Here is a 23778-nt window from a genome sequence, read left to right as displayed (position 1 = left end):
CCGCTCTTTAATCGGATACGTCCTAATACGTCATGTTCTCCTGATACAAAGTCGGATTTTCGGATTTTCGATCGAAAAATTGGCAATGTATCAGGAGAACATGACGTCATAGGAGGTATCCTTGCCATTTCTAGGAAAATGACGTCACTTCCAGGAACCGTCGAAATTCCAAGAATTCTCGATGACGTCATTACCAAGAAGTGGCACATTTCAGATACCTCCTCACAACTTATGTTCTCCTGATACATTGTCGATTTTTCGACCAACAATTTGAGAATCCAAGTTTGATGACGTCATAGGGGCTCTTGGTAATTCCAGGAATTCCCGATGACGTCATTTCCAAGAAGTGGCACTATTCGGATACCTCTTATGACGTCATGTTCTCCTGATACATTGCCGATTTTTCGAACAAAATCTTGAAAATTCGACTTTGTATCAGGAGAACATGACGTCATAGGAGGTATTCTTGCCACTTCTAGGAAAATGACGTCAATTCCAGGAATCGTCGAAATTCCAGGAATTCTTGATGACGTCATTTCCAAGAAGTGGCACGTTTGGATACCTCCTCACATGTTATGTTTTCCTGTTACAAACTTGAATTTTCAAGATTTTGGTCGGAAAAATCGGCAATGTATCAGGAGAACATGACGTCATAGGAGGTATCCGAATAGTGCTACTTCTTGGAAATGACGTCATCGGGAATTCCTGGAATTTCGTCGATTCCTGGAAGTGACGTCATTTTCCTAGAAGTGGCGCGACTACCTCCTCATCACTTATGTTCTCCTGTTACAAAGTCGGATTCTCAAGATTTTGATTGAAAAATCGGCAATGTATCAGGAGAACATGACGTCATAGGAGGTATCCGAATAGTGCTACTTCTTGGAAATGACGTCATCGGGAATTCCTGGAATTTTGTCGATTCCTGGAAGTGACGTCATTTTCCTAGAAGTGGCAAGAATACCTCCTATGACGTCATATTCTCCTGATACATTTCCAATTTTTCGACCAAATATCCGAAAATCCGACTTTGTAACAGGAGAATATAAGTGGTGAGGAGGTAACCGCACCACTTCTAGGAAAATGACGTCACTTCCGAGAATTGTCGAAATTCCAGGGATTCTTGATGACGTCATTTCCAAGAACTTTCGCTTTCGGATACCTCCTGTGACGTCATGTTCTCCTGATACAAAGTTGGATTTTCAAGATTTTGTTCCAGAAATTGGCAATGTATCAGGAGAACATAACATATGAGGAGGTATTCGAATAGTGCCACTTCTTGGAAATGACGTCATCGAGAATTCCTGGAATTACCAAGAACCCCTGTGACGTCATCAAAGTTGGATTTTCAAGATTTTGGTCGAAAAATCGGCAATGTATCAGGAGAACATAACATATGAGGAGGTATTCGAATAGAGCCACTTCTTGGAAATGACGTCATCGAGAATTCCTGGAATTCCAACGACTCTTAGAAGTGACGTCATTTTCCAGGAATTACCAGCTTTCAGGGATTTTATAATCAAAAACCCGATTTTTCGGACTTTGTATCAGGAGAACATGATATGCGAGGAGGTATCCGAAAAATGCGCGGGAAATTCAAATTCATTAAATCTTATTTTACGATTCTACTGTTAATTATTTACTTATAATTTATATGAATGATCAGGAAGCGGGATAGGGCATGCTTAGAATGACTGGTAAATGATAAAACATTGCACTCCTTTTAAATAACTAATTTATTCAGTAAGATATATGGAATATACAATAAATTACAATTAAACTTCATTTTTACATAGTACGAATACGTATAATACAATAGTTCTTACATCTATCGGTAGAATTAACTGTAAGAAGGCATTAGGTACTAAAATATATAAAAATTTACTGTTCTTAAGCATTTAAACGCTAATTAAACCAATGCTGATCATCTAATTTTTGATTTTCAAGGTCCTCTGTTTCTTTCATTTTCCTTCTTATTGTATGTCAATATAACAGAAATAAAGAAACGACAGACTGATCAGCACATTCTAAACCACTCGTTATACCAAACATCCCAGCAAATATTAACATATCGTTTTGAGCTTATGTTATAATTTCCTTTAAATGACCAAGAGAAACGCCAGATACGCAATACATAATATTCCATAAAACACACTAAGAATCACAGATTACCCATACTATTACAATCTAATAATTCATCTGTAACGACAGCACACGATCGAGCTCTAAATAATCTGTTGCTTTCATTTTCCCTCTTATTGTATGTCATTATAACAGAAATAAAGAAACGATAGATTGATCAGCATATTCGAAACCACTCATTATACTAAACATCCCACCAAATTTTAACATATTTACGTTTTGAGCCTATGTTACAAATTCCTTTAAATGACCAAGAGAAACGCCAGATTCGCAATACATAATAATATTCCATAAAGCACACTAAGAATCACACATTACCCATACCATTACAATCTAATAATTCATCTGCAACGACATTGTATGTCATTATAACAGAAATAAAGAAACGATAGACTGATCATGATCGCACATTCTAAACCACTCGTTATACCAAACATGCCACCAAATATTAAAATATCGTTTTGACCCTATGTTACAAATTCCTTTAAATGACCAAGAGAAACGCCAGATTCGCAATACGTAATAATATCCCATAAAGCGCACTAAGAATCACATATTGCCATACTATTACAATCTAATAACGACAGCACACGATCGAGCTCTAAATAATATTGGTTTTACATGCTCGCGATTTTACGCAACGCGGTTGTCAACGAAGAACGAGCGGGTTCTACGATGTTCGTGGTGCGGTTTTTCAGACGCAGCGGAAAACGTCGATCTGCATAATCGCTTTCCATTGACTGAGTTTCGCGGCTGACCCGTCCGCCAGCGTTCCAAAGCGATTTATTCCTCGTTAAAGCCATAAGAAACGGCGGTGTCGAGTCTGTGGGGCGGGAATTTTTGCTCAGTCGACCGTAACAACACCGTAGAGCCTGTAGCGGAATACACGCGGCTTATTACTATGCGTTGCATCGCAGCGGCTCCATTAAACGCGAGCGGAACGCGGCGAAGAAACGACGCTAACGGCTCAGCCGACTTCCGCTGTCCGCTTCGATCGCTCGTCGATGGTTTTTCGCAACGCAACGCTTCGTAAACCGAAGGTGTCATGTTACGAATGATTCGCATGCTAGAATTTACGATGAGAAAAGGAAAAAGAATTCCTCACTTTAAGAGTTTTGTACAGTCAGAAATCGAGAAAGCTGGAAAATTAAATTAATTTTTAGTTTCTAACTATGTTGCCTCTCTGTAGAGCCTTGTTATTTTATATATTCCAGCCTAAAAGTTTCGATGAGCTATGGCGTTGGAGGTGTCCTCGAGGATAATACGAACACCCTTAGAAGGCATATACGAACCCTTGGGTTAAGAATAATTCGATTTTGCTGCTGTGGCGGCTACGATTCCGAGTATTTTCTCGTCGTTGATTTTCTAGCGAAGTAACAATGCGTTTCCATAACACAGCGCAGACACAGTATACAGTAGCGCAACTGGCACGATTTTGTGTTACAAAATTTAATGCGCATGCGCGAAACAAGGCTCCGAATCGCTGTGCCATCTGAACTTCTGCCTCACTTGCTCTTTAGTTTTTCTTTCTCTCTCTCTTTCTTAGCAAACAAAAAGACGATTGAATATCTAACCAAACTTGAAGCTGAATTTGGAGGGAATTCAATATCTGTTGAAAGCTGCTTGAAAGCGTTGAAGCACGTTCGAGCTATTTCAAAGATTTTAGGAGAAAAAGGAAAGAAAGCGAAAAAGAATCAATTTAAAATAATTGTTAATTTCTAAAAGTATTTTGATAAATAATTTAAGGGAATTGTTAATTTATATAAATATTTTATATTGTTTTGTAATTTTCTATAATACATATTTTTTGTTGTAGTATTACATATGCAGAAGGGGCTATAAGGATTGAAGAATTTTTCATTATATTTTCTCTTGTCTATCTTGTATAATATTTATGTTCTTACATTTTTATAGTCATAGTAACATGTGTATTTTATATTTTTTCGATTTTTGCTTTCTTTCCTTGTTTTTCAGTGTATTAGAAATAATACATTTATTATTTTGATTAAATTTTGATCAACTAAACGTAAAAATAAGTTGGCCAGATAGAGAGTAAAAAAATGCAAGTGAGATTGAAATCCAGGTGGCACTGCGATTTGGATTCTTCTGTTTCGCTACTGTATACTGTGGCGCAGGTCTGGTCAACGGGTTAGCACTTGGCGACCAGACCCGCGCGCTTCCTAAACCCGATACTCGTCTGGTTCGTGTCCATCATCTGGTCCAAGCAATTGTTTCCTTTGAGATTTCGTCGCGACTGAGCATCGCCCAGTCGCGTACGGCAGATCCTTGAACTTGGTTTATTTATGACCAATTTCCGTCCGTTGCGTTTCGTGGAAGCGTTCACTCTCCCCGTCCGCGCATCCATCCTTTGCATTCTTCGCTTCCCCATCCTTTTCTGTACGCATTTTTAAGGGACGACGTTTTCGTCCTCGCGACAGTTCAGTCAGAACAATTCAAGCAGACAGTTCGGTTCGAACAACGTTCACATTCGTTTAGAATTGTGATGTCGATCAGAGTTTTAGTAGAGTCGCGTAGCGACGTGAAGCATTCGTGGCCATAGCACCGCCCCCCACTATTAAGAACTTGTTATACCATTATTGTTGTTTGTTATATTAAAATTGAGAGCAAAAAGGTCGAGTATTATTCCTTACTCCCGGTACATCGCCCTCACTGCTATAACTTTCATAATTATTATCGAATAAGTTTGATTTCTCTGAAGTTTCTATTCAGATCGCGATGAATATGCAAGCTCACCTCTTTGTTATTTATTACAGTGTCTTCTACATTTAGAAATAGTGCACGAACAGTTTCCAGAGGTGTGAAGCTTCTGAGCGAAGCAGAACTCAAATTAATCTCTAGTTTTTAACTGCGTCGCTTCTGGATGGGCCATAGTGTTGGAGGTGTCCTCAAGGCTAGTGTGAATACCCTTAGAAGGAATACACGAACCCTTGGGTTAAGAATAATTCCATTTTTCTGCTATACAATTCTGTTATAACTTTCATAATTATTGAATAAGTTTGATTTCTCTGAAGTTTCTATTCAGATCGCGATGAATATGCAAGCTCACCTCTTTGTTATTTATTACAGTGTCTTCTACATTTATAAATAGTGCACGAATAGTTTTCAGAAGTTTGAAACTGTCTGAGCGAAGCAGATCTCAAATTAATCCCTAGTTTTTAACTGTGTCGATTCTCTCTAGAGCTTTGTGTAAACGTTTGAATGAGCCATGGCGTTGGAGGTGTCCCCAAGGCTAGTATAAACGCCCTTAGAAGGCATATGCGAACCCTTGGGTTAAGAATAATTCCATTTTTCTGCTACAATTCTGCTATAACTCTCATAATTATCGAATAAGTTTCATTTCTTTAAAGTTTCTATTCAGATCGCGATCAAGGCTAGTATGAACGCCCTTAGAAGACATATACGAACCCTGGGTTAAGAATAATTCCATTTTTCTGCTACAATTCTGCTATAACTCTCATACTTGTCGAATAAGTTTCATTTCTCTGAAGTTTCTATTCAGATCGCGATGACTAAACAAATTCACCTCTTCCTCATTTATTACAGTGTCTTCTTCCTTTATAAATAGTGCACGAATAGTTTCCAGAAGGGTAGACCTTCTGAACGAAGCAGATCTCACAACTCATCTCCAACCGCAAACATAAGAAGACAAGAAAGATATTTTCTTGAGTAGTAAAGTCTGAACATCTTCTCTAAAGAAAAAAAAAATAGATGTATGGTAAACAAAAGCTTGGCCACCTTTAAAGTAAAACTCAAACAAACATAAATCTCTACATACCCAAAGCTATTTCACTGTGTTCTTTATCCAATAACAACGCAAACGCATCACTATAATTTATACAATAGCAAGCATTTACTTGTAACACTAAACGCGTCATCTATTTGACGAAAATAATGCTCGCGACGAAACTATCCGTCAACCAAGCACAGAACGTATTAGCATAAAACAGAGCCGCAGATATGTACACGATAGTGCAACGTATCGTACATAAACGTTCGATCTCGGTTGGTGAAGACCTTCCATAGGTCAAATCCGGCTCGAACGGCTTTTTTTTCAAACTTGGGACGCTCCTTTCTCTCTGACGCTTTGGTAGCAAACGGTTTGAGTTATGAGTGGCGAACAGGCGGCCATGATTATGGGCCTTCGATAGCTCAGTTGGTAGAGCGGTGGACTGTAGTGGATGAAACAATCTGAAAGAAGACATCCATAGGTCGCTGGTTCGAATCCGGCTCGAAGGAATATTTTTATTTCTTCGCAAATGAATATCTCCTTCGTTTAAGTAATCCCACTCGACGATCGTGTTGCAGAAAGTTGCACGTTGCCACTCGCGACGGTTGCTCGTGGGGGTTAATTAGAGAAATTCGCGATGAGGATGCTCTGGTTCGACTCCTTCTCGCGAGAAGAAATACTTTTGTGCGAACGTACAACGTTAAATTCAAATTTTTCTTTGCAATTCGCTTTCAGAACGAACGCATAACAATTCGAATGAAAGAAGGGGTTGCACACCCTCCGATAGCTCAGTTGGTAGAGCGGTGGACTGTAGTTGATTTGATTACTGAAATGTGGCTGAAAAGAGACATCCATAGGTCGCTGGTTCAACTCCGGCTCGGAGGAATTCATATTTTGTCATTTACCATTAAAAACGCGTTATTTTTTTCGCAAATCTTACAATTTTTACTAATTTTTTTTTTGTACACAGGCAATTGTGCAACAGTTGATGCTATTTTTTCGCAGTCAGAATTGACGTTCCACGGTTAAATCGATAGAAATCGTTAAAATTAAATCATGCAACTGGTTTCGCATTATTTAGGGTGGTGCAGGCACAACCCTTCGATAGCTTAGTTGGTAGAGCGGTGGACTGTAGGGGTTGTGTTTAATAGAGAAAGATATCCAAAGGTCGCTGGTTCGAATCCGGCTCGAAGGATCTTTTTTTACTGCAAATCGATCGCAACATGTCGATCAGTTCACTAATTTACCATCAATTACTCTCTCATTGATACATAACTCCATCTACGTAAACAAACACTCATTTCACACATGTTTTACTTATGAAATCTGCGAATCCGACTCGAAGAATCTTTTTTTACTGCAAATCGATCGAAACGTCTCAATCAATTCACTAATTTACCATCAATTACTCTTTCATTGATATATAATCCCATCTACGTCAACAAACACTCATTTCACATATGTTTTACTTATGAAATCTGCAAATCCGGCTCGAAGGATCTCTTTTTACTGCAAATCGACCAAAACGTCTTGATCAATTCTCCAATTTACCATCAATTACTCTCTCATTGATACATAATTCCATCTACGTCAACAAACACTCATTTCACATATGTTTTACTCATGAAATCTGCGAATCCGACTCGAAGGATCTTTTTTTACTGCAAATCGACCAAAACGTCTCGATCAATTCTCCAATTTACCATCAATTACTCTCTCATTGATACATAACTCCATCTACGTCAACAAACACCCATTTCACATATGTTTTACTTATGAAATCTGCAAATCCAGCTCGAAGGATCTTTTTTTATTACAAATCGATCAAAACGTCTCGATCAATTCACTAATTTACCATCAATTACTTTCTCATTGATACATAATCCCATCTACGTCGACAAACACCCTTTTCACATATGTTTTACTCGTGAAACCTGCTCAACCAAACGCGTCCATCGTTCGTTCCTACAAATATTCCAAATTAATCGTATATTTATATTTATATCTTCTCTGACCTTAAAATTCTGTGCGATAAAATTAGCAGTAGGCTTCGTGCGTGGTAAAAAACCGACGATATCTGGTTCCAAGCGACATTCGATATCGCGTATCGACAAACAACAAGTGAAACTGCTTGTCGAAAACATCGAATCGCTATCGATCCATATCGCTCCCCCTCTCGAGTAAAACTCGATAAAACGCCTCGAGTACACAACTTCTATCGCCCACTGACCTAATACCAGCCAATTTCACCAGGCTCCGTTTCGAAGGCGCGCCATGGCAGTCGAAAATTCCTGACACAGTGTTCGTTTCACTTTCAAATGAAATTGGTGACTCGCGTCGCCTTCAGACTCCACCAACTGTCCACGAAAAATCGGCTGCGGATCAGTTCTGCGTCCTCGAACGACTCTCGATGCTTATCAGAGAAATCGAGATTAATAGCGAGATCTGACGACAGTGTGTTTCAAGGTCGACGCTAGTACCGCTATTGTATCTGCACGCACTATAGAATCGCAGTATATCGATCGAGACGAGCTACGTTAAGGAGAAACTGGGTCGAAATTCGAATGTCTGGAACGCGTCCTCTGATTTGACAAGCATGCACGTACACGTGTATACACACTGTGTCGTTGATTGTGCCAGTGGCACGCGTGGAATTAAAAGCAGCTGGGTTAGGACTCATCGATGCGGATTCCAGATGGGTAAACAGCAGTTTAAATTCTGGGGTACAAGACTTGCTTTCTTCTGGATCATTTGAATGTCGTTCCTGCTTTCGAATCGATATTTTATACTCTCAGCCTGTCTTCGAGGCATTTTCGTTTCCTTTCGTTTCATTCTCTTGGCACGAGCCACGCGTAATGGCCGAGTAATATCGTTTCCTTTTGTACTGCTGGTGTGCGATCATACGGTGGACAGTCTTTCTATTTATTTTCTATTTATTTCTCCAGCGTTCTTGCACAATTTCGAGCGCGCAATCGCTCGACTCGTGCGTTTCTATTTATGTTTCCAATTGTACCAGTCTTCTGTGAAATAGCACGGGAGAATGTTAACGAGATTCCTGCATGATCCGGCAATCCTGTCGAAGGAGCCAGGGACGGCCTTGCCACGACGCACCGACACGCAGCTTTCTCTACTTTCGCTTGCACGAGATTTTCAGCCAGCTACCGGCGAACGCACCGCCGGTTTCTTGTTCGAGTTTATCTCGTCGGATCGCCTGCATTCCTGGCTAATTCAGCTCTCGAGTAACCGAGTCAATGGAAGAGGAAACGTCCGTGGCCTGCGTCTAGTCCCTCGTCAATGGAGGACGACATGGTTGAACGACGATCAGACGCCTCTTTTCGCGACGGATGCGCTTAATATCGGTAAATTGCGATGGAGAATGAAATAAGGAAGGGTTGAAGGGAATTATTAATTTTAGATTCAGTGGGGTTAATACTTTGTAGTTGAATGCATCTTGCGAAGAGGTATCAGCGTTGATTAGTGATTTCTGAGGTTGAACTTGGTACACCAGAAATTTTTTGTGAAATGCATGTTTTCTATTGAAATGGAAATTTTCTATTGCTAAAATAGTAATATTTGAACGCGATATAACGAATACTTGGATGCTTGGATACTTGGATGTTTCTTGTGGGGGGGATCAACGTTGATTAGTAATTTCTGAGGTTGTAACTTAGTACACCCAAAGTTTTTTGAGAAATGTATGTTTTCTATTGAAATGGAAATTTTCTATTGCCAAAATAGCAATATTTGAACGCGATATAATGAATACTTGGATGCTTGGATACTTGGATGCATCTTGTGAAGGGGTATCAGCGTTGATTAGTGATTTCTGAGGTTGGACTTAGTCCATCAGAAGTTTTCTGTGAAATGCATGTTTTCTACTGAAATGGAAATTTTCGAGGACACGGTTCAACGCTGATCAGACGCTTCTTTCTGCGATGGATACGCACAATATCGATGAATCTCGATGGAGAATTAAATAAGGAAGGGTTGAAGGGAATTATTAATTTTAGATTCAGTGGGGTTAATACTTTGTACTTCGATGCATCTTGTGGGGGGTATCAGCGTTGATTAGTAATTTCTGAGGTTGAACTTAGTCCACCTAAAGTTTTTTATTAAAATGGAAATTTTCGAGGATAAGGTTCAACGCTGATCAAACGCTTCTTTCCGCGATGGATACGCATAATATCGATGAATCGCTATGGAAAATTAAATAAGGGAGGGTTGAAGGGAATTATTAATTTTAGATTCAGTGGGGTTCATATTTTGTACTTCGTTGCATCTTGTGAGGGGTATCAACGTTGATTAGTGATTTCTGAGGTTGTATTTTAGTACACCCAAAGTTTTTGAGAAATGCATGTTTTCTATTGAAATGGAAATTTTCTATTGTAAAAATAGTAATATTTGAACGCGATATAACGAATACTTGGATGCTTGGATACTTGGATGTTTCTTGTGAAGGGGTATCAGCGTTGATTAGTGATTTCTGAGGTTGAACTTGGTACACCAGAAGTTTTTTGAGAAATGCATGTTTTCTATTGAAATGGAAATTTTCTATTGCTAAAATAGCAATATTTGAACGCGATATAATGAAGGGAATTATCGATTTTAGATTCAGAGGATTAATACTTTGTACTTGGATGCATCCTCTGAGGGGTATCAGCGTTGATCAGTGATTTCTGAGGTTGGACTTAGTTCACCAGAAGTTTTTGAAGTTGAGAAATGCATGTTTTCTATTGCTAAAATAACAATATTTGAACGCGATATAAAAAGAAGCAATGCTTCAGCGTTGATTAAGGGAGTTCTATTTGGGAAATGTTTTAGCAAAATAACCATTGCTAAAATATTATTGAGACAGATGTGCTTGAATATTGCTAAAATAGCAATATTTTAGCTATGGTTTCTATCGCTAACATCTTCCACCAATAGAAAACTTTAGAAAGCATATCTGTCCCAATAACAGACACCTTAATTCGAGAATCTTTAAATTTGTGAACTTTTCAATTGTTCAATCTTTATGTCTATCTCTTTAAAACATTTCACAAATAGAATTCTCTTAATCAACGCAGAACCATCGCTTCTTTTCATATCACCTTCATCTTGCATACAAAATAATTCTACCACTTGACATTACATTTACAAAATAAACGTTATTCTCGCAGAGAGGCTCGATCTCACCCCCACTCAGCCTGAAATTTATCGACCTTTGACTACTCGAGTGTCTTTCGTTCCCAAGCGAAGCAATGCCTTATCTCAACGACGAGTAACGTGTCACGATGTATTAGGTTGAGGAATAAGTTCATAGCGTTCTTATATTTCTTTTATTTTACAACGATCTGTTTGCTGTTTGGCAAAGGGTAAGTACTCATTCGATAGAACTCTCTCTCTGCTCTACAAAACTATGTTAATCATATTTTTGAGTTATTTAATTTGTTATTAGTTTTGAGGCTTAGAAATGGAATACCCGCGAGGCAAAAATCAACATTTTCGACACCTGCTGAGAAGGTATCATAGGCGAGTCTACAGCACGGAAATGGTTTGCAAAGTTCAAAAATGGCGACTTAGACGTCGATGACACGCCTCGCAGCGGAAGGCCTTCTGAATTCAATTAAGAACGTCTCAAATTACTTTTGAAGGAGAACGATCGCCAAACCAGTCGCGAATTAGCGGAAAAAATGAACTGCGATCACAAAACGATTCTCAGCCACCCTCATTCAATGGAATTTACCAAAAAATTGTAAGCCTGGTGCCTCGCGAGCTCGTTTAAATAAAAGTGTTCGATAAAAACGCAACGAACTTATTCCCCAACCTAACATAAATCCAGCTGTGGCGTCGCCGCGGAATGGAAGCGATGTAGAAAACGGCGACGAAAGAAAGGCTGCATCGGAATGCAATCGCGCCGCCTGGAGGCAACGCGCGTCGCTGGTTGGTATTTCGCGAGGTTACCGCGCATTTTTACCCTCCCCTCGCCTCCCTTCGCGATCACACGCGTCCTTTCTTTCTCTATCGCGCGGAAAACTAACGGAACGCCAACGCTTTCGCGCGTCAGGCCTCGTAATCTCAGCTCGTAACAGCTCTGATCGCGGGTACCAAGTAAATCGACGATCGTCGCAGGTTTCATCGTTGCCCAACGAGCTTCGACGACCGCCCTCGCGCCCTCGAGGTGGCCTCTCGATCGAGGCGAGGTCCTGGCGTGCCCTCGCGATTGAGCAACCGCATCCAGCCGAATGCCATTTGTCGAGCTGCCTCGCGTGCTCGCAGATAAAACTGGGATCGCGAATGAACGTTTCGAGCGGACGCGTCCTCGCGATCGTTCCCAAGCGTGCGAAATGTCGACGCGAGAAGGACGTCGCGTCGAGTGCCACCTTTCGAAAGTGTCTAACGTTTCACTGTCAGCGCCGTTGGCGATCGAACGTGTCAATCGAACGTAATTTGAGAACGCTGCTTAAACATCGTCGATGTGATCCAGTCTGTTGGGGACCATCTTCTTACTGGTGAATTGATCTGTTGAATGAAATCGTTTGAGAGTTTGAGACGAGGGATTCTTTCAAGGAGAGACCAAGTGAAGGCTTGAAAGGCTGTCAGTGTTGCTTGGTTTTTCTTCGACTCTGAATTTCGATAATGGATACTAATTTTTCACTTTCTTGAGCGATCTAACCGTTTAAAAAAGCATTCGAGAGAGTTTCGCGTTGGTTGGCCTGGCTGGAAACGTTCTTTCTCGCGTACGACCTACAAGCCTGAAGAATGCAGTCGTCGTTTTCTCGGCCAGTATTTAAGCCCCTGTCACTGATCCATAACGCGGACCACGTACATGGTGTTCCAAATTTCCAGGGACGAAAAGCTGCGCAAAGAATTTTGTATCTTCTAGTTCAGACGAAGACTCGTTGGAGCATCCAACCAAGTCCTTGATCTTAAATCACCCTCGCGCGTTCGCCATCGAGAGTGCTCGATTGCTCGCGTCACGATGATCGACAAAAATTGCGAATAAAACTCGTGCGATGCGATGTAAAATCGTAGCTGTCAGTTAATTAGAAACGAACTCGTCCACACATTTAGACGCGTTCTTGATTTTAAACCACCCTCGAGCCTTCGCCAATTTCACCTGCGTCGAACGCCATGGAGAATTCTCCATTGCTCGCGCTACGATGATCAAAAAATTGCAAATGGAACGCAAAGAAACTAAAGTTGAAGCGTAGAAGCAGATTAATTAATTTCTGGCGTCTCTTCGACAGTTTGCACGTCTCGTATTGGATTTAAATGCGAGGTCGATGGAAGAAAACGACGCCTCAAGAGTTTCGCTTGGAGAACGAAGCGGAGGGTCGGAAAAACGGTCGTCGACCCGGCTGCGATTAACGAAAGAACGTTTCTGAACTTGACAATCGAGTGTGGCGGGGAACCTTCGAACCTGTCCCACTTCTCTCTTCTTGCTTAAACTCGAAAGGTGGCGGAGTTGGACGGGCAAAGAAGACAGTGTTTCCGCTGGTTTCTCTTTTATTCAAGATTCCATTCGAGAACGGTAAAACTGAAAGTATCACTTAGCTTTAACAAATATACATATACAATATTTTATATTTATATATATATTTATTTTACTTTATTTTATTTATATATATATATATATAAAAAGTTTGGCAGACCCTTACAAAAATAAGGGCGTCCGTCTTTTGTGACAGAGAGTTTTGGCGGTCGCTGAAGGATCGTCGATACTTTTCTTCCGCGGATTTTCAAGGTTTGTATATTGGGGGGGACAAAACAGGACACCGCAGCCCGATCATCCGGCTATACATATATATATATACACAAACATATATATATAAATCCGCATTTTTATTATATATTACACACATGATATAACTCGGGCAGTAACTCTTCATCTTTCTCCTCCTCTTTTCCCCCCCTCTAAATTAGTTTCTGTTCCTTCGTGTAATCGCGATCCCGTCGTCTCTCTCCAGGTCAGGTTTCAGGAGGTCGGGGCCACAGGGTGGTGAAAGTCGTGGTGGGTGTCAGGGAGGGAGGGAGGATGAGTTTTCTCGTCGTTGTCGTCGCGTTCGTCGTCCTGGGTTAGGGTGGTGGGGGTCGCTGGATCCCAAGCTGCTCGAGGCTTATCACAGATCGTTGGTGACGTGGCGGGGCCGTTTGCTCGTTCGAGGGTGAAGAGATCTACCCCCTTTACTTTTTACAAAAATTAATCTACCCTGTACCTGGTGTGGATGCGACCTGGTGCGTCGCAGCTCTCTCGAACGCGGCTACTCTGGCGCGAAACACGGTGAACCGATCGCAGACGACACCCGCGTCCACCGTGGAACTCGTGAGGGGATGATCGACCGATGCAGGACGAGCTGGACAAAGGGTAAGGATCTGGTTTAGTGGGATTTCGTGGAAAGGGAACGTCAAAGTTGTGAACGCCCAAAACGACAGGCAATATCAGGGGTTTTTGTGACTTAGACGAGAAGGAGGAACGCGAGCAGCGCTGGGGCCTAGAAGAACCCGTCGCCAGTCGGGTCGTTCACCCACGGATAGTTGTTGGGGCAGCGTACGCAGGTCTGCAGATTGATCGTCTCCCCAGGCACCTCTTTCGAGGTCAGCTTGCATGTGTGCGGCACCCAACATGCCTGCGTCCCGTCGACCACGCACTTCTCCTTCCACGGCTCGAAGCTCTTCGACTCCGTTATCGTGCGCGGGTTCTGGATCCACTGGATCACCTGGGTCATCGTCACGAAGTAGACGTCGTTGTGATTCGAGAGGATCTCGTCGATCCAGTAGAGGAACGCGTCGAGGAACTCTGGGTTGTTCTTCAGCCAGGCTGCGTGGAAGTAGAGACCAAGTGGGGCACGGTTCTGCTCGTAATGTCTGTCGAAGTTGTGGTTGAGGAAGTTATAGAACTGGTCGCCTGTAAGGATGTTGCTGCAGGAGTCGACCATGGCGCAGCCAGGTAGATACTCGTCGTTTTGTGGGTCCTCGCGACGATCTAACTCGTTCATCACCATCTCCCAGACTGCGTGCGATCTGGACAAGAAGATTCGTGGTTCGATGTTGGTGGCGCTGTTGAGGTCGAATCAAGCTGCCACCTAGTTGAGAATATTCGTTTCTCGATAGGCAGCTGCTTGATTGCGACTGTGGAACCTTCTAGTGGACGCATCGATGGTGTAATTTCGATTGTAATTGCTACACGCGATCGATTACACGTGTACAGTTGAATTTATGAATATGGAAAGGTAGATGGCTGACCAGTTGAATATTAACGCGATCGAATATGGTAACTCGTGGATGGAATTGTCCAAGTGTTTCCAGTCGTTTAAGTCGATTAATAAAAGCATCGCGTGTCGAAATTGGGTTACCTCGTGGGACAGTGTTGAAGGTTTCCATGGCAGCGGTGAGGCATTCTGAAGTACATCGTGTAAGGCCAGAGCGGTGGGTTGTTCAAGGCCGCGGTGATCGTCGAATCGTACAAGAACGCTTGCTCCTCCATCATCGTGAACTGATTATTACCGCCAACTCTCAAATAGGGTGCCCTCACGCCTACCACGCTGTTATCTGTCAAATTCGCGAATTTCTCCGCGATGATCCTCATACCAGCCATCTCCTTCGCCCAGTCGTCCACAGTGGCGTCAGACCAGAACCGTTCGTCGTCGTTGTGGCTTGAAACACGAGCAGATTTGTCCCACGATTAATTAAAAAAAAAAAAGAAACAAAATCTAATCGAGGCACTTTTGCTCTACAAAATTCCTAAATTAGAAAGAAGCTATCATTTTTTTATTCAATAAATATTTATGCATAGAGTTAATGGTTAAATAATTATTTGCAATATTGTTTCAACAGTAAACAAGTAGAAAATTATTGAGAGAATAAGGGAAGGTATAAAAGAAATTAAAGTCTAGAAGATAAAAAAAAAAGAAACACAAAATCTACGCGAGGCACATTTTTGCTCCAGAAAATTTCTAAATTAGAAAGAAGCTATCATTTTTTTTTCAATAAATATTTGTGCATAGAGTTAATTGGTTTATAATTGTTTGCAATATTGTCTGAACAGTAAACGAATAAAAGATTATTGAGAGAATAATGGAAGGTATAAAAGAAATTAAAGTCTAGAAGATAAAAAAAAAAACACAAAATCTACTTGAGGCACTTTGTCTCTACAAAATTTTTAAATAGAAAGACGCTATCGTCTTTCTTACTCAATAAATATTTATGCATAGAGTTAATAATTTGTAGTTGTTTGTGATATTGTCTGAACAGTAAATGAATAAAAGATTATTGAAAGAATAAGGGAAGGTATAAAAGAAATTAAAGTCTAGAAAATAAAAAAAAAAAAACACAAAATCTACTCGAGGCACTTTTGCTCTACAAAATTTCTAAATTAGAAAAAAGCTACCATTTTCTTATTCAATAAATATTTATGCATAAAGTTAATAGTTTGTAATTGTTTGCAATATTGTGTTAACAGTAAACGAATAGAAGATTATTAAGAGAATAAGGAAAGGTATAAAAGAAATGAAAGTTTAGAAGATTCCTCTTACGAGATGGAGTGAACGGCGATCTCGTGCCCTTTCCTGTGCATTTCCTGGACAGCCGAGTAATTGGTGTACTTGTGCGAGACGAAGAAGGTCGCCTTGATCTCGCAACCGTTCGGATTTTTACGTTTCCCGTTGAAAATCTCTTTGTACAAGCCGATATTATTGTTGTTGATAGCGTCATCGAAAGTGATCGTGATCATCTGAGGCACGTCCTTGGGTGGAAGATCGCCTGGGATCGTGGTACCATCCTCAGAGCAGAAGCAATCAGGGAGGACGCAGACGGCTGGGTCGCAAGGTGGCGCTCTGTTCGGATCGTTGTCCATGTCTACAAATTGTTCACGTCCACGATGCTCTCTTTAATTCTAAATCGTTATCCAATGGCACCACAAAGAACCAGAGCCAACCAAACACTCTTTTTTATTAACCAACGAATGGCATTTTAATTCGAAACAAAAGAAGTAATTCTGTAAGTTAAACGTGATTTAATTCTGTGTGATCAAATTAAACCTCGCGACCCAAGAGCCAACCAAACACCTTTTTTTATTAACGAACGAATGGCATTTTAATTTGAAACAAAAGAAGTGATTCTGTAAGTTAAACGTGACTTAAATAAATTCTGCAATTCTGTGTGATCAAATTAAACCCTGCGATCCAATTTAGTCTGGAACGCGAATGTGTGCCGCAATTTTCCAAGATAATACCTCTCTTGCGCCATGATTCATGTGTGAATCAGATCGTGAAAACCAGCGCGGTAATAAAAATATACCTCCGCCATTATTATTAGTACACAACGATTTACGTAACGAAAAATCAGTGTTACACTCTATCTATGTTTTATCCCACTGTGGATTACGGATACGTCGAGCGAGAAATTGTCAGGAATTGCACAAGAGAAAGATTATCGGTGAAAAAACTCACCGCAAATGTTCTCGTCGGATCCATCAGTGCAATCCTTCTCCCCGTTACAGAAGAGTCCTCTCTCGATGCAAGAGCCGTCGCCACAAGCCAGGTAGCCATCTTGGCAGAGCGGTTCCTCGGTGTACAACAACGGTTTCGCCTTCCTCTCCTTGTTCTTCAGCTTGCAATTGTTCACAGAGTCCTTCCAGTCGCACGTCTGCTTGTCGATGTCGAAATAGAGTCCTGCAGGACACCTGATGGCCTGCAGGCCAGAGCTGGTGCACTGGATCACGTCGCGGCAGTTGTCACCCTCGCCAGCGACCAATCTGAACCACTCGCCAGCATCCTTGTCCTTGCAGATCTCGCTCTCGAAGCTCTCCTCTTTCTTCTCTTCCTGTCGCTTCACGCGATTCGTGCCCTCTAGAATGAAACCGGTTCGACGCGCCCTTAAAGACTGAAACTGTTCGCACACTTACGCGAGAAGCGGAGGCACTCGTGGGACCGTGACATTATTAAAAATCGCGCTGATTGGGAAAGCGTCGCTCGCTGCGCGAGGTAAAGGTTAAGAGAGTTGAAAGTGGCGAACGCGACGAAGTTTAAGGTGCGATATTGGTACGAGTGCCGCGTGATTCACGGTTTTATGGTGTGTTTAGAGTGTTTCGCACAGCGGCTGTTTTGGAAAGCCTCGTATCGATGCGACGTCCTCGCTCGAGCTGTCGCGAGCAGGAGTGCGTTTACATAAAACTCCTCGACGTCGATCTTTGGTGAAATTCGAGACGTCTGCGCGCGTTACGTAATCCTAAAGATGTCAGTGGCGAGATTATGGAAAGCGAGAAATTAACGTCGACGCGGCGTCGAATTATGGTTATTTATTCGCGTGTAAAGAAGATTGGCGAATTTCTTTTTTCTCTCTGCCTATTTCGAGCTGTTAGACGCGCACCAGGAGACAGTCGACAGCTCCTTAATTCTCGCCAGCTCCACAAATTCAAAAACCAATATAATCTACTCCTTCAGAGTCGAACGAAAAAACATATTAGCAAATTTCTTTCTTACCATCGAGTCAATCTCGATCGCACGATTTCTTACATTCGATCGAGCAGGAAGCTCGCGATTAACGCCATTATTTGCGCAACAGTTACGAATATACGACTTGGTTAATATTTGTCTTGGTTGCACAACGCTTATGACAGCGTTTCTTCAGCAGCGAGCAGACTTTTTCGAAGTCGTTCGAAAGAGGAAACGAAGAAGCAAGGGTCGTAGTCTTTGATGACGAAGAGACACGTGGTCTGCGAGCTATCTAACGTTTGTCATCGCTCGACGATGGGAACGGATACGGTTCGTGAAAGCGACCGCTGGAGACACGTGTCGTTTTCCTCTCTTTCGCAGTTTCGAGCTCGCGTTAATTCGATAACAGAACGGAGAAAGCCGCTTCCGCGTTTTTCTAACAACATTGCTTTATTAACGCGCGGTACACGCGATTCTCAGTCGAACGCGCGGGTTTATTATGCTAAAACCCGTGGGACGAGAGTGTCTAGGCAGTCGTTCCTTGAACCCTCGTTTCGCCTTTTCGAGAGAAAGTCGAATCCATCCGCGGATGAACAGTTCCACGTTGCACGGTGGCTCGATTTATATTTCGTGGCTCGAGGTTTGTCAAACTGCGAGGATAGAGGGCAGCAGGGTGGACGATTGAAGGGTAGACGCGATGCTAAGAGAGAAATTGCGAGAACGTTTAAGGAGAACGGTGGATTGAGATTCCAGGCGAGATCGTGCGAAAGAAAGTGAAATTCTTTAGCTGTTTTGTGACGTGGAATGTCAACTCGAGGGGAAGAAGGATCGATGAGAGCGACGAGTTTGTAGGTTGCAGAAGAGACGAGGTTTAATTAGTCGAGATCGTTGAAAAAGAAATTGCTTTGTACACATCGAAGCAGCTTTAAAGGAGAAATATGGGTCATCCTGATCTTGCTGTGACCTCTGATTCGCGAGAATTTAATAATTCAGAAAATTACCAAATCAAGGTTAAAATGAGAGCTTCAAAATGGAAATGTAGGCCATCGTTGTTTTATTATATGATGAGTTTCGTTTGCGAAAATTTAGTAATCGAGAAATTTGGTAATTTAGAAAATGACAGGATCAAGTGTTGAAATGGTATCTTCTTCTTTGAGAAATGATTTATTCCACGCTCGATTTCGAGATGAAAAGTTCGTAGACGTATTAATTACACGGAATTGGAGGAACGTACGGCTTACGTTTCGAAGGAGATAAATGTAAATGACCAAGAATTTTCCAGAGGTGCTTTCACAACTGAGGATAGACTCGGGAACCGGTTTGAAAGAAATATCGAGACTCAGAACGGCGATTCTCTGTCAAATTTACAAGGAAATGTAGTACTGAACACTAATGAACCACAAACCAAAGCATAATGCCACGCAATTTAGATTATTTCCGAATATATCTCATATAAATCTTCAACAAAACAAGTAGCACTCCATACACAACTAAACCTAATTTCCACTAATTAAAGAAAAAAAAAGAATATATCCATTTACACGAATTCAATTAGAAAAATTAATCTTTTCCGCTTGAACGGCTTCTTTTTTATTATTAGAAGCAATATCGAAATATTTAAGAGATCGACATCAACAAAAAAAAAAGCGATCGACGAGAAAAGAACGCGTTCGAAATAAAAAACTGAGACACAGAGTGGACCCAGATATCGGGACAGGCGCCCAGATCCCGCTGGTCCCACGGGCCCAGCGTCAGCGTCGCGGATCGGAGACAAACGGGGAAAGTTGCGTCCCCCTCCCCGCCCCGTTGTTTTTCAGGGCACGGCAGTGACGTCACCCATCCGGGACCAACCAGACCCAGAGGCTTTCACGCTCTAATCTCTTATGCAACCTGTCGTCTCTCGCGACCGTTAGATTCGTACTCGATCATCCCAGTCGAACCATCGCGAGAGTCGTCGCAGTGCCATCGATCCTCGACATCCGAAAGGGTAACGCGGCATGGGAGCGATGTCGACACACTGCTGGCCATTTCGAGAGCTCACGTGCGCAGCTACTCGCTCCTTGCCCGAGCGGAACGCTCCAATTCCGGGCGAGTCAATTTCGAGCCTCGCGCGGCTTTACAACAGACTTTTTCAGCTTGGTTGTAACTGTTTCTGAAGCAAACGAGACGACGTACCCAACGCGATCGAAAGAGCAACGCTCGACGCCAGACCAGGCTCTATTGTCCGCGCGCGCGCGCGCTTCTGGTCTGTGGTGCAACGTCCCAGGGAAGCGGGCAGCTGCTTACGAACGCGCAACGATCCGGTCTACTTCCACGTTCGCGTCCTGTACATTCTAATTACGAGCTGGGACGCGAGAACGGTGGATAGAAAGGCGAGGTGTCCCCGCGGCGCGATTTAAGGAACGGAACACTGGGCACGTACGGTGAGCAGCGAGTGGCGAAATTCAACTCCATATTGAATATCCCCGCACGAATTCGAATCACGGCTGCGCCACCATGTTTCCCACTCGCAGCGTCTCACCACGAGCCTCTACTTTGCCAAACCTCCTCTCTGCAACCTTCCAAAAATCCATCGAGAAAAGTCCATCGTTACCAGTTTTACACTAACCGCCCTCTCAGTCATCCTCTCGAACTCCTGCTTTACCCAATCCCCATCGACAGCCACGACTTCCGTTGACCGTTCGCGTCAGGGAACCTCGCGAGAGCCACTAAAATCCTTACTCACCGGCGAAGACGACGGCTGCTAGCAACAGCAGCACCAGCGAGGACCTCATCCTCGTCCAAACTAGAGGAACGGCGCTTCCTGTTCCCGATTGCGGTTCAATGACGAGCTCACACGAGACCTGGTATCCACGCGATCGCCTCTTCTGACTCACACCTGACGAGAACCGACGAGAAAGGGAGGAGAAGGTGTTAAATAGAGGGAGGAGGGATGTATCGCGGTTCAATTCTCTCTGCACCACTTCCGGTTAATTAGAGGATCGACGAGATAGGCGCGCGCGGGCGCTCTGGGACCGTTGGCTGCGCACTCGAGGCTAGATCGAGGGCAAGTTTTCAGCTTCAAGGACGCGGACCTTGAAGGCGTAGGTACCGCTCACGGACTGACTGAGGCCCGCCGCTCGCTGGGCCTTATATTTCCACCACCACGAGAGCTACCCACCCGGGGGCCCCCTCTTTGGCTGTTCCTCGATCGTTGCTGTTCCGCGCCGATCTGACAACCGTTGCGCCGCGCTCCTGCTCCCCTGCAGGATGCAGTGGCGTAGGAGTGAACAGCACAGGGACGCGGCGGGCGTGACGGGCCCGTGGGACCAGCGTTTTGGTTCGCCAGCGGATGCATCGAGCGATGCGTTGGAGGACTGACCAGCTGCGTTACTTACGAGGCGAATAAAGCTAAAAGCAACTTCTATAGTTGCTGTTTTTGGGGGTTTTGTTATTAGTTGTGGTGTGCAAGTGGCGATGCGTTGGAGAATTGACCAGCTGGGTTACTTACGAGGCGAATAAAGCTAAAAGCAGCGACTATAGTTGTTGTTTTTGGGGTTTTTATGTTAGTTGTGGTATGTAGATGGCGAGCATTGTTTTGAATCGAGTGGCGATGCATCGAAGAACTGACCAGCTGGGTTACTTACGAGGCGAACAATGCTAAAAGCAGCGACTATAGTTGTTGTTTTTGGGGTTTTTATGTTAGTTGTGGTATGTAGATGGCGAGCATTGTTTTGGATCGAGTGGCGATGCGTTCGAGGACTGACCAGCTAAGTTACTTATGAGGCGAACGAGGGTAAAAGCAGCTTCTATAGTTGTCGTTTTTGGGGTTTTTATGTTAGTTGTGGTATATAAATGGCGAGCGTTGTTTTGGTTCGAGTGGCGATGCAATTGTTACTTCAGCTTTTCTGCCTTGTTATTTCGTTGGAGTTTTTACTTTTGCGAGTCATGATGAGATAATAGCGATTGTTGGGTTTGTGTAAATGGAAGGTGTAACACATTGTAGGAGTGGAAGGGAGAATGGTCGATGATACCGTTTTGAGTACATTTTGATGCGATTGTTACTTCATCTTTTCTGCCTTGCTATTTCGTTAGAGTTGTTACTTTTGCGAGTCATGATGAGATAATAGTGATTGTTGAGTTTGTGTATATTGAACGTGTAACATGTTGGAGGAATGGAAGGGAGAATGGTCGATGGTGCCGTTTTGGGTACGACATTTTGTTTGGGTAGCTTTTATCTCTCTCTTTGAGAGCTCCAAAAGATTGGAGCTTTTTTGGGCGTGATGTTGGAGATGTAATGGTTCTCGAGATGAGTCAGATATGTTCTCATGTTTGTACTGTTTTTTTCTGCTCAGTTTATGCGAACGCGATCGAAGAAAATGGTACTTTTTGTACGATTTAATTGCAGACACTTTCCTTGGAATTTCACGAGTCGAAAGTCTCGAATCGGTGATTCTGTTTGAATTTGTACACGCGAGCGGCGATAATCTACCTTTTTTCGCGTGTTCGCTGATCGTCGCCGATAAAATCGATCGCGCTGTGTTTGCGATACGCATCGACACGGTGTTTACGAGCGCCCCGCGTTCTCGTCGAAGCAGCTCGTCCCGCCAGCGCGCCTCTTCGAACGAAAATAAAACGCGAGCAGAAACGTTCATCGAAGGTTCGACAAATATTTTCATCCAGCCATTTCTGCTCCCTTTTTTTTTCTTCTGGAGCAGAAAACGCAAGAACCGTCTGGTGCAATTGGACTTTTCGCAACGAAGATACTTTACGTAACAGAGAAAATAGAAGTTTTCCTATTGGTTCGGAAACGCAGCGCTCGCCACCGCGTCAAAAGTGAAACGGGCTCGGATGCAACTGCACTCATTCAGCCGTAGATGCAACGTGACTGCGAGAGCCCAGCCGCCTCCTGTGGTCATTTGTCTTCCTAGCCTCGGTCTGGTTCCCGTTCAACCATCTATAAACAAGGCACGTTAACGATTTACCTGCTCGAGAACTCCCACTCGTTCTCGATGCTCCCTTTTTTTTACCTTCTCCTTGATTATCGCTCGATTAATCGCAAATGTTCAGGAACGAACTTCGTCTCGCTTCGTTTCGCTCGGTTACTATACTCCCTTTCACATGCAAGGATTTGTAAGTATCAAACCGTCTCTTAAATCACTGATACTAAACCCTTAATCCCAGTGACTCGAATTGAGAAGTTAATTAGAAGTGATAAATAGAAATTGGGAACCTTCAACTCACCCTAGCATCCCTCTGCGATGTCATTGGACACTCAGATGAATCCTCGAAGCAAGAAATGAAAATTGGGAAGCTCCAACTCACCCCAGCACTCTTTTGCGACATTAGTGGACTCACAAATGAGCTTTCGAAGCTAAAAATGGAAATTGGGAATCTCCAACTCACCCTAGCATCCGTTTGCGACATCAGTGGACTCTCAGATGAATCCTCGAAGCTAGAAATGGAAATTGGGAAGCTCCAACTCACCCTAGCATCTTT

At 42.9% G+C, this 23778-nt stretch overlaps 1 protein-coding gene and 3 non-coding genes across 4 annotated transcripts; 3 read left to right on the top strand and 1 right to left on the bottom strand.

The window, feature by feature from the left end:
- Positions 1–6298: 6298 nt before the first annotated feature.
- On the top strand, positions 6299–6396 carry Trnay-gua (transfer RNA tyrosine (anticodon GUA)). The gene is made up of 2 exons: positions 6299–6335; positions 6361–6396. It is a non-coding gene; the product is annotated as a tRNA-Tyr (tRNA).
- Positions 6397–6664: 268 nt separating this feature from the next.
- On the top strand, positions 6665–6772 carry Trnay-gua (transfer RNA tyrosine (anticodon GUA)). The gene is made up of 2 exons: positions 6665–6701; positions 6737–6772. It is a non-coding gene; the product is annotated as a tRNA-Tyr (tRNA).
- A 213-nt stretch (positions 6773–6985) lies between these two features.
- Positions 6986–7082, top strand: Trnay-gua (transfer RNA tyrosine (anticodon GUA)). Its single transcript has 2 exons — positions 6986–7022; positions 7047–7082. It is a non-coding gene; the product is annotated as a tRNA-Tyr (tRNA).
- A 7172-nt stretch (positions 7083–14254) lies between these two features.
- Serp (chitin deacetylase-like protein serp) lies at positions 14255–21194 on the bottom strand. Its single transcript, XM_076908322.1, has 5 exons — positions 21026–21194; positions 17317–17715; positions 16402–16723; positions 15223–15522; positions 14255–14890 (listed from the first exon to the last, which is right to left on the bottom strand). Exons 1-5 carry the CDS (start codon positions 21072–21074, stop codon positions 14362–14364), a joined length of 1599 nt encoding a protein of 532 aa, XP_076764437.1. The 5' UTR covers positions 21075–21194; the 3' UTR covers positions 14255–14361.
- Positions 21195–23778: the final 2584 nt, after the last annotated feature.

This window comes from Xylocopa sonorina, chromosome 18 (assembly GCF_050948175.1).
Source record: "Xylocopa sonorina isolate GNS202 chromosome 18, iyXylSono1_principal, whole genome shotgun sequence".
Lineage (NCBI taxonomy): Eukaryota > Metazoa > Arthropoda > Insecta > Hymenoptera > Apidae > Xylocopa > Xylocopa sonorina.
This window is presented reverse-complemented; position numbering and strand designations above follow the sequence as displayed.